Source organism: Quercus suber, unplaced genomic scaffold (genome assembly GCF_002906115.3).
Source record: "Quercus suber isolate HL8 unplaced genomic scaffold, Cork oak 2.0 scaffold_106, whole genome shotgun sequence".
In the NCBI taxonomy this organism is placed as follows: domain Eukaryota; kingdom Viridiplantae; phylum Streptophyta; class Magnoliopsida; order Fagales; family Fagaceae; genus Quercus; species Quercus suber.
This window is the reverse complement of record NW_027069571.1, coordinates 640,729-655,982: the sequence shown is the minus strand read 5'-3', so window position 1 is coordinate 655,982 and position 15,254 is coordinate 640,729. Positions and strand designations below refer to the sequence as shown.

General features: G+C 34.8%; 1 protein-coding gene across 1 annotated transcript; it reads right to left on the bottom strand.

Moving 5' to 3' along the window:
- Nucleotides 1–7,410: 7,410 nt before the first annotated feature.
- On the bottom strand, nt 7,411–13,966 carry LOC112005684 (small COPII coat GTPase SAR1A). The gene is made up of 4 exons (XM_065775184.1): nt 13,786–13,966; nt 13,584–13,691; nt 8,626–8,718; nt 7,411–7,895 (listed from the first exon to the last, which is right to left on the bottom strand). The coding sequence occupies exons 1-4, from the start codon at nt 13,939–13,941 to the stop codon at nt 7,569–7,571; spliced, it is 684 nt and encodes a 227-aa protein (XP_065631256.1). The 5' UTR covers nt 13,942–13,966; the 3' UTR covers nt 7,411–7,568.
- Nucleotides 13,967–15,254: the final 1,288 nt, after the last annotated feature.

Genomic DNA, 15,254 nt, shown 5'->3' with positions numbered 1-15,254 from the left:
GTGCTATACTATGAGATTTTTTTTTTTTTTTTTTTGTGGTGATTGTCTTGTTAAACACTTGGATATAATATTCAAATTTTTCTAAAAATTGATTTGATTTGATGGGATAAATTTAGTTGTAATTCCAATTATATATTTTTTTAATGAAATATGTTTCATTAAAAAAATTGTACTAGTTGTAGGGCAAATTAACAAAAAGTAGAGTTTATGAGGTGGGGCGGGACTTCACAGGGCCCCAAGGGGTGAGGATGGGGTGAGAGTGAGAAAGTTTTCCCCATCTTGCGGGGTGGGGCGGGAATGGGGTAAGACAAAACCATGCGAGGTGGGGATGAAGACCTAATCCTTCGGCACTGCCCCGTCCTGCCCTATTGTCATCCCTAGTAGTGAGAAAGCCACTTGAAACCACATAGATACTCCTTTGTGTTGTATTTTTCAGCCACAAAAACCTTAAGGGGACGGGCATTTGCTTTTGCCAACTCTAACAAACCCTTCCTTGTGGTGACATTGGCTAGGTCGAGGAGGGAACACAATTCCTCTTCTAGGTAATCAAAAGATTAAGTTGTGCACAAAATAAGGAATGGAAGATTGGCAAAGGCCTCATCAGAGAGTAGATCATTCAGGTCTCTTGTTGGGCCAAAAAAATTGCTCATTGGCCCTAGTAGCATCCACAATGTAGACAACTGCATCCATCTACGGAACAAAGATTTAAATGTATTTAGCAAAATTGCATTACTTAACAAGGAAGGCAGCATGGTGGAGCAAATCACAATGCCAAGCATAACTAGAAAAATTTTCCACTTTGTTATCCAATCAGACAAATATTAAGCCAAATTCCCAATCCAGAATCTCAAGAGATATATAAGGATCACCTTTTTTTTTTTCAACATTTCCTAGATGTTATTTAAAACAACCAACAAGAAAGAATAATCAACATGTAAGATGTAATGATGTACACCTTGTTGTAAAAAATAAAATAAAAGGGAGAATTGATAAGAGGATTTGGCGAGATAGTACAATTGGCAGCCAAACACAAACTCCGGCTCTGACAAGCCACGAATGGAGGATCTGGTTCAATCTCCTCTGTCCTCTCTCAGAACTAAACTCTAATTTTCTCTCCTTTCAATCAGTTCACTTGGGGTTGGGATTTGGTAATTTTTGTTAAACGTCTCTCACGTGAGCTCAAATGTTTGTTTTAATAGAAGACTAACAAATGTAGTGATTTGGTACATGTGTATAGTTTAGGTACTAAATTGGCTAAATCAAAAAGTTTATAGGGTGTCATGGCTACTGCCTCAAAATTTAGGGGGTGTTAAGGCATTTTTCTCTTTAATATAATATAGTGAGGCCCAAACTTATAAATTTAAGTCTTTTGAGTCAAATAGTGTCATTATATGTTATATTAACCACTCAATTAAAGGCTCCTCAAGGTGTTGTCTCCCCCAACATAATCTAATCTAATCCAATATAATATACAAATTATGAAAACCTGTGTTACACTTTAGGCTTATGAGTCCACTTGTACTTTGAGTCGAAAGATTTAAATTTAGAGTCTTTAATGTACATCATTAAATTACTCCTAAAGAATTTGAATTTTTAAATGGGTAGAATAAGAATATAATGAGTCATAAATTACCATCATAAATTATCCACTATAAAAGGTGGCTGACTTTTTATTTCCTTTCCATGTAAAGAAGTCTACATATGATTTTGTTCACAGTGTAGAAATTTCTTTCCAACCTTTTGTAGAAAAGAAATTAATTGTTCTTTTTATTATTTTATATCTTTCTCTCTCCCTTAATTGTTAATCTCTCTAATAAATAAGAATATTATCTAGGCATTTCATTAGGTACGTACTTATAAAGAAAAGCTGTGGAGCCCTTTATAGTAATTAGCATTAAATTAGGTAGATTTAATTTAAGTAGACTTTGGTTGTGCCTCCAAAGTCCAAATTTGTTGTGCTAAGCTTTTTGCTCAAAAAGCAAAAAAGAAAAATAAAAAAAAAGAGTTGGATGCTTTGGGCACACGAAATGTGAAAGTAAACAACGATTAAGTTTGATTCCTATATATGCTTTTTTTTAGAATCAGTGTGACTCCTATGCTTGTGGAAAGAGTCAAAAGTTTCGAGAAAATAAAAAATAAAATCCAACAAAAGTTTATAAATCAATGCATAATAATAATAATAATAATAATAATAATGGGTGCAACATGGAGTTGGATGAGCTGCCATGTAACAAGTGATCCAGATGACACGTGGCCAAGAGATATATCAACAATTTCCATTTATTAATTTTAAAACATCCATAAAATTAAATTAAAAGCATAATTGTCTCCTCAAATCTCCTTCCTTAAAATCCGTCATTTATTGTCAGTTTTATGCCCTTAAATTAAATTAAATTAATAAATGCACAATAGGCATCATGAAAAGTGGCAAAGTTAATTGTGTCCATTGTATTGTTGACAATAAAACACAATCTTTCTCTTTGAAATTCATAATTTTTGCTCTCTATTTGAAGCCACGGAAGGAATTTTGACCATTTTCTATCTATTTATCTTGCTTATGGTTTGTAAATATCAAATACTATTTGTTCAAGACTCGCTAATTTCCGTTCTCGTATGAAGTTTTGGTTCAATGAGGAGCTATGAAATTATTTTGAAGTATCTAATTGTATATATTTGACTTTTTTACTCTTTAGTTGAAATCTTATATTATTTTACATTGTTTTTTTTTTTACATGGTTATAAAGAACAACCCTTTTTCACAATCTTTACATTTTGTTCTTTATTTATTTTTCCTGGTCTCTTAATTGAATTTTATGATAATTAACACTGTTTTTGAGTGCTGATGTTTTTTTTAATGGGAATTCGAGTGCTAATGTTGTTGCTTCATGTAAGCTTATTTTGACGAATCTTTTTTTTTTTTTTTTGAGGAATTTTTTGACGTATTTAATTGTATATGTATCACTCTTTAGTTGAAACAAAAATGGGCTACATATAATTATGTATATTTAATGCAAAATTGATTCCTCGATTCCCTCTTTTATATTATACCATATACAAATATATCCAAAAATGGGTAATAATATACTTCTATATACTTGGCTTCCTTTGAAATTTGAAAAATATTAAAGCCAATTTTTTTTTTATAAATTGTTGATGTGGTAGGTGATTTTTGATAATTAAAAAGGTAATATTAATGGTGGGATAAGATGAAAACCATCAAAATTTGCCAATCCAACCTCTTCTCAATGTTAACGTTTCCTATCAATCTCTCTCTCTCTCTCTCTCTCTCTCTCTCTCTCTCCAAAAAAAAAAAAAAAACCTTCGTTTCTCATCTTAAATAAAACCGTTACCATAAACCCGATCTCTACAGTTGTCTACACCTTTTCATCTTCTCCTAATGATTTTTATATTGGATTAGAAAGATGAATGTGATGAACTTCAGAGAGCTTGAGGAGAAATTGAAGTCAAGCTTGGTATGTTCTCTCTTGCCAACTACTTTTTTGTTTGGATCGTGAATTTTCTAATATGTATTGGTTTCGTTCGATTTGATTATAATGGTTGGCACTTGGCTATATGATGTTTCCAAAATGACTTTGCTATTAGAATTTTATATGTTAATTATCCTTAATTTATTGTTCAGTTGGTGCTACATTAGTGAGTCGATTGAAAATTTGTAACAACAAATGAAGCAAAGAGATTTGAAACTGAAAGTCTTTGTGATTTTACTAAATTCAAATTTAGTTATGCATATGATTGTACCTTTGTACGTTAATTTCTTCTTCATCAAAACTTTGCTTGGTTAGGAAAACTTTGGCTTAATGGGTATAGACTATAGAGGTGCCGAGACTTTCCAGTTCCATGACAAAATGTTTTCCATTGTGTTTTATCTTCTCATGTCACAAGTTGTTTGAGAGGGCAGAGTGGTTGGTTTGAAAATTTAAATTTTAAGTAGTTAAATGTTAAAACATATAACTTAATATCTACATAATAACATAATAATGTAATTGCTCTTAACTTCCTGGGAAAAAAAATTTCCTCTTTACGTTCTCCGCTGTGAAGGTTGATGCTCTCAACTTTATAGGCTGTAGTAGTTGGTTTCCTTCATTTTCTTGGGGAAGATGTTTCGTTCCTTGCAGTAACTAGTTTACTGTTAAGGCTTGTAGGATTTGGGAAACAGTTTTCTTGTTAGTTATGGATGATCTTGCTCTTAAGTGGAATCAACTTTCTCTTTCTCATAAAGAAGGGAAGAGTTTATTACTCAGCGTTTTAATGACAGGGAAGCTGGTGATAATTATCTTTAATATTGCCCATCCACAAAAACATCTACAGTGGATAGAGATGCAACCGGTTTCGCCTGAAAATATTATCTCTACGAGGGATACTCTAGTGGAGCTTAATTGTTGGCTAGACAAAGAAGATGCAATGTGGCATCAGAGATCTCGCTTAAATTGGTTTCAAGCTAGTGATAGAAATATAGGCTATTGCCACTCAAAAGCATCTAACCGTTTTTAGAAAAATTGCATAATTGAGGGGCTGTTGGATGAAGATAATAATTGGCAGGATGATGATAAAGCCATGGAGGTATTGTTCTTAATTATTATTCTGATCTTTTCAAGTCCTCTTGCCCTTCAAATTTTGTTGAATTGTCGGAGGCCATTGTTCCAAAGGTTTCTCAAGATATGAATATCAGACTCACCGGTGAATTTCAAGACATGGAGGTTCATAGGGCTCTTAAATAGATGTATTCTCTTAAAACTCTAGGTCCGGATGGTATGCTGCTCTTATTTTTCTAGCACTTTTGGCCTACTATAGGAAATGTTGTTACTAAGACTGTTTTGGATTTTCTTAATCTTGGTATTATTCCACCAAAGTTTAATGAAACCCATATTGTTTTAGTGCCAAAAAAAAAAAATCCTAATTGTATTACTGATTATCACCCTATTAGTCTATGTAAAGTGATTTACAAGTTGGTCTCAAAAGTTCTTGCTAATAAACTTAAAAAAGTTTTACACAAATTTATTAGTTACCTAAAGTGCTTTTTGTGCATGGTAGGTTAATTATTGATAATGTTTTGGTAGCTTTTGAAACTGTGCATCACATTAATTCTAACGGAGGGGGAAATATTGGAGAGATGACTTTGAAGCTAGATATGAGTAAGGCGTATGATATAGTGAAATGGATTTGTTTGGATAAAACCATGGAAAAATTGGGTTTCAATTCTAGGTGGAGGAGTTTGATTATGCAATGTATTTCCTCTGTTTCTTATTCTGTACGTACTAACGATGAACCTAGAGATAAAATCATTCTCTCTAGAGGTTTACAGCAAAATGACCCTTTGTCTGCCTAAATGGGTTTTTTTCGTTCACTAGTGCATCATCTATGGGCCTCCACGTATCAACCCACACGTCTTTTATCCTCCATGGGAACCTTACACTTCACTGTTGTCTAGCACCATTAGCAATAATACTCCTTTGTTGGGCATTTTGCCAAGATCGTTTGCCGTCCCCGCTCCAACTGTGAAAAGGACCTGCCTTACTCCACTTGCGAAAGGGCTTCAAGTACACACCTTGGGGAGCTTCCTTAAATAATTAATATAACATATAGAGATATACTTTAACCCAAAAGGTCTAAGCCTAATGAGCATGTGCTCAATTATGTTATATTAACCACTCATTCTTCTCATCATTATTCAATGTAGGACTTCATTCACACATGTAAAACCCAACAAAATCGGCTACAAAGTTATCTGGATGGAATGAGAAGTTGCTTTCTAAAGTTGGGAAAGAGATTTTGATTAAGGTGGTTCCACAAGCGATTCCAACATATACCACGAGTTGTTTTAAGATTCCTGATTCCCTTTGTGATGATCTGGCTAATATGATTAGAAATTTTTGGTGGGAAAAAAAAGGAGGAAAGAAAGATGGCATGATTAAGTTGGGAGAAGATGTGTGTGCCTAAATCGTGTGGAGGGTTGGGATTCAAACTTCTAATACCCTTTAATCTTGCTCTTTTGGCAAAACAAGGCCAGGGACTTCAATTGGCCAATAATTCTCTTGTTTATAGAGTTTTTTAGGCACGTTATTTTAAAAATTGTGATTTTGTTCAATCCTCTTTGGGAAATAAGCCTTCATGCGTTTGGAGAAGCATTTTTGCAGCTTAAGAAATTGTTAAAAAAATGGATGAGACGGAGTGTTGGTAATGGACAAAAGGTCCGGATTTGGGAGGATAAGTGGGTTCCAAACTCTTCATATAAGGTTTTCTCACCTAGAGTTCTTTCTCCATAGGTCTCGATGGTCAGTGATCTGATTGATGTTGAAGATAAAGGTTGGAATTTGGATTTGCTCCAGAGACTTCAAATGGTTTATTTTTGGTTAGGAGTGCCTATAAAGTTGCTATGGATTTGGATAGGACTATTGGAGGTGCTTCAAGTTTGGATGGTGATGGTATGCGGCTGTTTTGGAGAAAGCTTTGGAAGATCCAAGTTCCTCACAAGATCCCCCATTTTATTTGGAGGGCTGTTCGTGATATTCTCTCAACAGAAGCTAATCTGGTTCACATGCATGTTCTCTTAAGAGGGTGCTTGTGAGGAATGTGGTGATAATTTGGAATCGGTGCTTCATCTTTTTTTGGAGTGCCCTAAGGCTCGTGAGACATGGGCTTTATTCAGAAATTTTCATGAGCTAGCTACTGTGCAGTTTAGGTGTTTTATGGATTTCCTATGGTTTATTCTGATGGAAGCTTAAGTGGTCATGTGAAGATAACGCAGTGGCAATCACAATTGTATGGGCGCTTTGGTCAAATAAGAATGAAGTTTGTCATGGGGGTTTGAGGAAGAATGGGAAGCTGTTGATTCTATGGTGTACTCGTTACTTGGAGGAGTATTGGGCAGCTGTGGAAGTTCCGGTGAAGCCCTCTCAGAATCTGGTTTCTTAATAGGTGCCGTCGTCTTTTCCTTTTTATAAGGTTAATGTGGATGGGGCTGTTTTTTCGAATAAAAAGGAAGTTGGACTTGGGGTTGTTATCCGAGACCATGTGGGAAACTTTATTACAGGTCTTAGCAAGAAATTTTGGTATTCTTTGGGAGCTATTGAAGTTGAAGAGAAGGCCTTTGAATCTGGTTTGGTGTTTCTTAAAGATATGGAGGGGACTCTCTTAATATCGTTCAAGCTCTTCATGAAAATTCACATGCTCCTTCTTTGATTGCTTCTTTGATTTACAGGGTGCAAGCTACTTCCTATGAATTTCGTAATGTTTTATTTTCTCACATTCGTAGGAATGGCAATATGCATGTTTCACCTGTTAACTAAACATGCTTTAGGCATCTTTGATTTTTTAGTGAACAGACTCTTCTCCATAATGTATCTTTTGCTTTGATTTATTAATGAAGTTTGTGTGTTTTCTATTTAAAAAAAAAATAATAATAATAATAATGTAGAGGAGAGTTCCTTAGTATGGATCTCATGTGGTATTTGTTACAGCAGGCAATCAAAAATCAAGAATAAGATATCAAGAATTTAACTGACAGTGCACCCAGAATCTCTACTTGAAACAGTCTTCCCTTCTAACGCCTACTTCTTGACGTACTGAGATAGCCACTCAATAGCATTTAGATACTGATTTATGTTGTGAGGTTCAACCTTAAAAACTTCAAGGGGACGGGCATTTCCTGACAGGTTTACCCTACCCTTCCCTGTGGTCTTGTCTGACAGGCCCAAGAGGGAACACAATTCATTTTCTGATGCAGAAGAAGGTTCTTCAGTCATGCATAATATAAGCAACGGAACAATTGCAAATTCTTCATCAGAGAGTAGAGCATGTAGCTCTCCTCTTGCCTCCAAAAATTGCTCCATGTTCCTCCTGGTATCAGCATTCACAATGTACACTACTGCATCCCTCTACAAAACAAAGAATTAAATGCATTATTACTACATGACACTTTTCACTTTTCACTTTGCTAGCCAATAACAAGAACAACTCAAAACACTTTTCACTTTGCTAGCCAATCAGGTAGCGATTCCAAATTCCCAATCCAGAATCTCAAGAGATATACAAGGATCTTATGTTTTTCTTGGTTTTTCAACATTTCCCAAGTTGTATTTAAAACAATTAACGATTATAATCAACATGTAATATGTTGATGATGTACTAGTAAAATTAGAAATTCCTTTTTTTTTTTTTTTTTTTAATGCAAGAGATCTGCAATGTGATATTTAACCTAGATAAATTTGGTAGAATGACACAGAGAACGAGTTCATCACAACTCGTTAAAAATATAACAAAGGCTAACTTTTCCATTCTAAACCAAAATATTCTATGTTGCCAAATTTATGGCATATCCAGTCATGACTCAAAGTTTATCATGGTTCAAATTGGGGTGAATCTGTATTCAGCTTACTATCAAAAACTAGGCACAACTATGTGAGTCATGTTCCCTATCAGTCAACATTGAATCAAAAAAATTGACTCTACGTTGATTTTTTTTTAAAAAGGCCTAAGACATAAAGGAATCCATTAACTGAAACAGAGAGTACATCAGATTCATAAAATAGCCTGGTCTTTTATATTGCACAAATCATTAACTAAATATTCTCATCCATGATAATTGATAATTGAGAAGAAACCTACCTTGGCACAGTGGTCTTTCCAAACTCTACAAGCTGTCCGAAGTTCTCCAAAATAAGATACGTTGAACTTGATGATTCTCCATATGCCAGACACCTGTGAATATGGTGGTGTCTCATTAGATCATCCTCATCAAAGATTTTTAAAAATTTAGCATTTAGCATTTCAAAAATCTACTTAATCTATTTTAACAACTCACTTTACAATGCACTCAACATCAAAGGTTTTATATTTTTTTCCACTTCATTAAAATATACTTTCTTTATACTTTCTTTATTTTTTAAAGAAAAGAGGAGAGAGAACCATATAAAAAAAATATATATATATATATATATTTTTAAGATGGGAGCTACAGTGAGCTTTCATCTTTGAAAGCTCACTGCAGCTCAGCTTGTATTTTTTTTTTAAGATTAGCATCCTTGATGAAGATGGGTTTTTAGTGGTTTTGTTGCTAAAAATGGCATTTAGCATTTATAAAACCCTTGATAAGAATGCTTTTACCAACTATTCTCTATAACATTCACTCACCAATACACACAACAAAGAATATCAAGTCAGTGGCAGTCAAATTAAACAAAACGCCAAGTCACCATTTGTTCATTGAGAATCAAATCTAATAAATTAATAAAAGAAGCTTTACTATTATCAAGTTTCAGTTTAAAAAATCTCACATTCACTAATAATAATAATAACTGTTTTGTGCTAGATAGGTGTACTGCTCACCCTTTTTTTTCCCCTCATTACCTTTTGAATTATTGAGCCAAGAAATCAAACTCACTTGGTTTCTCTTTGGCATCAAGTTTTTACCTTTTACAACCCTATTTGCTTCTCTTTTTACTAATGTCACACTTAGCTTAACCTAAATCCTTAACATTATGTTTGGTTCAAGGGAAGTGGGGGAAAAGGAAAGGGAATCTATTGTATGGTTGAGATGAATTTAAGTAGAGGAAAGTAAAAGGGACGGATTTTTTATTTCCCTCCCTGGCCCACCAATTTCTTTCCTCCCAATTTGGGAGAAAATGGAGAGAGAAGAAGGGCTTTTATATGTGGGTTCAATCAATGAGCTATTTCCTTTCTCTCTTTCTTATTGTAAACCAAATGCTTGGGAAGATAACTTCTCTACTTTCTCTTCCATATTCTCTCCCCAATCCCCTCCCCTGCCCCTTCCTTTCTTTTCTCAAGTAATTATACTTTAACCTCTAAACTATATCCCTTTTACATTTACCCCTTAAATTATGAGAATGCATACATTACCTTTCTAAACTATTACATGCATAACACTTGCCCCCCTAAACTATGAGAGTGCACACTTACCTCCCTAAACTATTACTCATGTAACACTTTGCACCCCATCCCATGGGTACTAGTTTAGGGAAATAAGTATGCATTCTTATAATTTAGGAGGAAAGTGTAAAAGGGGTCATAGTTAGGGGATAAAGTATGCATTCCCATATTTTAGGTGTAAGTGTAGAAGGGGGTATGATTTAGGGGGATAAAGTGTGTATTCTCACAGTTTAGTGGGTAAGTGGAGAAAGGGGTCATACTTTAGGGGGTAAAGTGTAATTTTCACTTCTTTTCCCTCCCCTTGTTTTGCCAAACACACTGTTAAATTCTGAACCCTCTAGATTCCTCTAGATTTCCAACTAGGTGTTATATGCTACTATAGTTGCATTTATACTGTTAAGATAGACTACACTTGAGATGTTCATCTAGTCAATCAACAAATGTGTATCAGTGTTCCATAATGTGTGGGATTTGTTAGTGATGTAATCCAAAATATAAGGGGTTTGTTAGAGGCAGTTAGAGATGAGGGTTAGCTAAAGTATTTATATAAGGGTTATGTTAACGGATGTACTTAGGGCAATTGTTAATAAACCCTAATAGGAAAATTTTGACACCTCTTTCATGGGAAATATAAAAAGTTGTTAACAACATTTATTGTTTTATTATTCTCCCAGTAAAATGTTTTTAAAAATAGCTCCTAAACCAATTCAGGCATTGGTTAACATTTCCCTGTATATAAATACCTGATCACATAGTGTATAACTTAGATTGGAATATACAAGACTCAGTCTGCTTCTTTGTTAAGACCTAGCATTAACTCACAATTCCTCACTTCACACTCTTATGATTCTTCTTTCTAACATATGCAACCTGGTTTCTGTAAAGCTTGATCACAGTAACTACATGCTATGGAAGTTTCAGATCACCTCCACTCTGAGTGCATACTCTTTCCTTGACATTGTTGATGGTTCTTATCCTTGTTCTCATGTCCTGAGAAATTCATTAGAGATGAAAAAGGTTATCCTACCACACAAAAGACTGTGCTTTGATGTCTATGATTCGTGCTATACTATCTCAATCTGCCCTTACTCTTGTTGTTGCTGGGCAAACTACAGCTAAAGGTGTATGGGAGACTTTGGGGAGGAGGTATACGTCTATGTCTAGATCTAACATACCTGGTCTGAAGAGAGAGTTGAATAGCCTCAGGAAGAACAATGATACTATTGCAGTTTACTTGGCAAAGATCAAATATTGCAGAGACAAATTACAGGCAGTAGGAGTTCATGTTGAAGATGAAGAGCTTCTCCACATCATTCTTGATGGACTGCCTCAAGAGTACTATTCTTTCAGTTCTACTGTACGAACCAAGGATGATCCTATAGGCTATGAACAGATTCATGTTCTTCTCACTTCTGAAGAAAAATCACTTAAACAAGCTTCTGAACTCATCAAAGATCCAGTCCATATGGCTATGACTGGAACTGGACCCTAGGCCTAATTTCAACAATTCATCTACTCCAACCTTTAATGGTCAATCTCAGGCAATTGAGGCAGAGGAAGATCTAACAATAATTGAGGTAGAGGAGGAGGTAGAACCTATAGAGGTGGATATCAGAATCAGGATTCTATCAAGGTGGTTTTCAAGGCAATCCATGTAATGCAACACCTCAGAATTTTCAAGGCAATTATTCATCAACACCAAACTATCAAAAGCCACAATGTCAGATATGCTATAAGATGGGACACACTGCCTTTCATTGTTATAATCGGATGAATTATGCTTTCCAAGGCAAACAACCACCAGCCAAACTTGCTGCAATGGCTTCTTCTTCATACCAGCCAACTCAGAACTACTGGTTATCAAATACAGGATCTACGGATCATTTCACACATGATCTACCTAATCTTCAACAACCTACTAACTATAGAGGAGGTGTTCTTGTTTTAGTTGGAAATGGCAAGACCATTCCTGTCACTCACATTGGTAATTCTCAACTTCAATCATCTGAGGCACATCTTAAAGGTTCCTGGCATGAAGTCCAATCTACTCTCAGTTCATAAATGTTGCGAAGATAATCATTGCAACTTTTATTTTGATGAGTCCTCGTTCTCTAGACAGGAACTTCATTCGGGGAAAATCCTCTATTAGGGCCATAGTAAAGATGGTCTATACCCAATTTACTTCCATCCATCGAAGTTCAATCAACAACTTCATTCCCCACACTCCAAAAGCTGCAATTTTTCATCCAAATTCAGTCTTGTAGGTGTTCGAGTACCAATTTCTACTGCCATCTTCTTGATAAACAGGTTGCCTACTCCTTCCCTACACTTCTCTTCTCCCTGGGAAATTTTATTTGGTCAAAAACCTGATTATTCTCAGTTTAAAACTTTTGGGTGCTCTTGTTTTCCCTTGCTAAGACCTTATAATCAACATAAGTTGCAGTTCAGATCTGCAGAATGTGTTTTCCTTGGCTATACAACTCATTCCAAAGGTTATTTGTGCCTTGACCTTTCATCTAATAAACTTGACACATCTAGACATGTTTTTTATGAAACTTATTTTCCATATCATACTTCTATTTCTCCTAAAGACACTGCACCTCCTTCCCAATCTCCTACGAACACTTGGATTAGTTCACTTCTTTATTTTACAACTGGTCGTAATCCATCTATTCTAGGTCCAGCTCCCAATCCGAATCCTTCTCTCACCACTTCATCAGTTTTAGGTCCAGCACCTCCTCCTTTTGATTCTTAATTTTTAACCAATTTACATTGTTTCTTCCACTCCATCTATTTTAGGTCCACCTCCTTGTCCTGTTGAACCTCAGTCTTTGTCCAATGTACATTGCCCCATTGTACCTTCTCCTGCCACTTCACACCTTATCGATACATTACCATCACAGCCTCTCTTACCTACACCTATACAGTCATCTACACCTTCACAGTCAGCTACACCTGTACAGCCAGCTTTGCACTCCATTCCTGAGGCATTACTATCATATGCATCATCCATAGTATCTTACCTGACACTTTCTCAACCATCCCTGCTACATCTCTTCATCCTATTACCGGAAAAAACTTAGTTAGTCACGGAACAGTGCTCCGGGCTCACTCAAAATGTGGGTGGGCTCCATGATGGGGCCCACCCACTTTGTGAGAGCCCGGACCCCTATTACCAATATTTATCCTATGAAAACCCGAAGATTTGGGACCTTTTCTCTCTATTCCACTGGTACTCCGGTGTGACAATCAATCAACGATTGCCTTAGCTTCAAACCCTGTGTTGTTTCTAGCTCAGCCAGCTTGCTGGCGTTTGCAATCTCTTACGAGTCTTCGATTGAAGGGGATGTTAAGATAGTCTACACATGTGATGTTCATCTAGGCAGCAGTCAACACAGCTATGACAGTGTTCCATAATATGTGGGATTTGTTAGTGATGTAATCCGAAATATATGGGGTTTGTCAGAAGAGAGTTAGAGATGAGGGTTGTTTGCTTGGCCTTCGGGTCCGGATTCTCAAAAAATAAAAAAAAGATTGGTATATACAAGATTTCAGTTTTCTCATTCTCTCCCTCTGTCTCTAATTCCCTTCATATACAACTATATCCTATTCCAAAAGCCATAATCTACTAAAAATATGTCCTCTGCACACACACAAATATAGGGGGAAAAAAATACCTCATTGTCATCTGAGAGATTCAGAATCACTGTCCGTTTGTAGATCCCATCCCTGACTAGGATCAACAGACTTGCCGTCTTTGGAATTTTGGAAAAAAATTTGCACAACTTCAAAAAAAAAAGAACCATACAAATTAACAAATAGCTTTAAAAATTAGCAAAATGATTAAGAAACTAAAGAGAAAGAGAGAGTTTAAGGCACCTCAATAATCAAGAAATAGGAGGATAATAGACCCAGGAAGTTCAATAAATAGAAAGGCCAGACTTCATTGGAGAAATTAAAGTACCAACTCATGAGCAATTTAAATGAAATAAATTGCGGAGGTTGAGCCCAGTTTTGCAAACCCACCATCTTCATGCTTTTTTTTTTTTTTTTTTTTTTTTTCTCTGTCGTGAGAGAGAGAGAGAGAGAGAGAGAGAGGAGAGGAGAGAGAGAGCAGAGAGAGAGAATTTGGAAATGCGGGGGAAGAGAAGGAACCAGGGAGATCATTCCTTTCACACGGTCACACAGGGACCTTTTCACACGTATGGTGCTTTGGCGAAAACAACCATCTATAGAAACACAAGAATTTTGGAAAAAGAGTTATTTAAAAAAAAAAAAATGATTTCCATGGGTCTTCTTTTGAAAAGGGGTTTGGATCCAAAGATCCCATGGTTTTTATTGAAATGACAAAAGTTTTGAGGAAAGTTTGTATTGAAAACATTTTTGTGAAAACACTAATCTTAAACAAAAGGAATTTAACAAAATAATTGATTTAAAGAAAAAGTTTCCATGGGTTTTTATTTTAAGGAAAGGGGTTTAGAGCCAAAAACCCTATGGTTTTTATTGAGTTGATAAAAGTTTTATGAAAACCAAATGATGTTTTTGAAATTCTTTTTGTAAAAGCAATAACTTTGAACAATAGGAATTTAAGAAAAGAATTGATTTAAAGAAAAAAATCCATGGGTTTTACTTATAAAGAAAAAGGCTTGGATCCCAAAAGTCATATGGTTTTTATTATTCTTGAAGAAAACATGATGTAGAAAAATGATCATTTTTATCAAAAAATTTTGTCTATTCAAAATGGGTTTTCAAAAAGAACGCTTTTTTTTTTTTTTTTTTTTTTTTTTTTTATGTAGTAAAAGAAAATCATTTTGAAAAGAATAGAAAAGAAATGAAAATGATTTTTTTTTTTTATCTAAGAAAACTTTTTGAAAGCCTTTTAGGGTTTTAAAGAGAAGACCTTTGGAAAAGAAAATTAGAAAAGAGTAGTCATTGAAACCTTTTTTTTTTTTTTTTTAATCTAAGAAAACTTTTTGAAAGCCTTTTAGGGTTTTAAAGAGAAGACCTTTGGAAAAAAAAATTTAGAAAAGAGTAGTCATTGAAACCTTTTTTCTTTTTTTTTCTTCTTTTTTTTTGCTTGTGAAGAACATTTTTAGAGGTTTGTTTATTTCAAGCTTTTTACTTTATAGCAATATTAAACATGAGAAAGGATAGAAGAGAACAAGAGTGATTAAATGTAAAGAAATCTAAAGATAAGACACAAAAATAAATTTCTTGAAATTTAAGAGAATTTAAAGACAAGACATTAAAATAAAGTACTTAGAATTTAAAGGAATGCAAAGACAAGATAATAATGTAAAGAGCTTGGAATTTAAAGGAATTTAAAGACAAGACAATATAATAAAGTA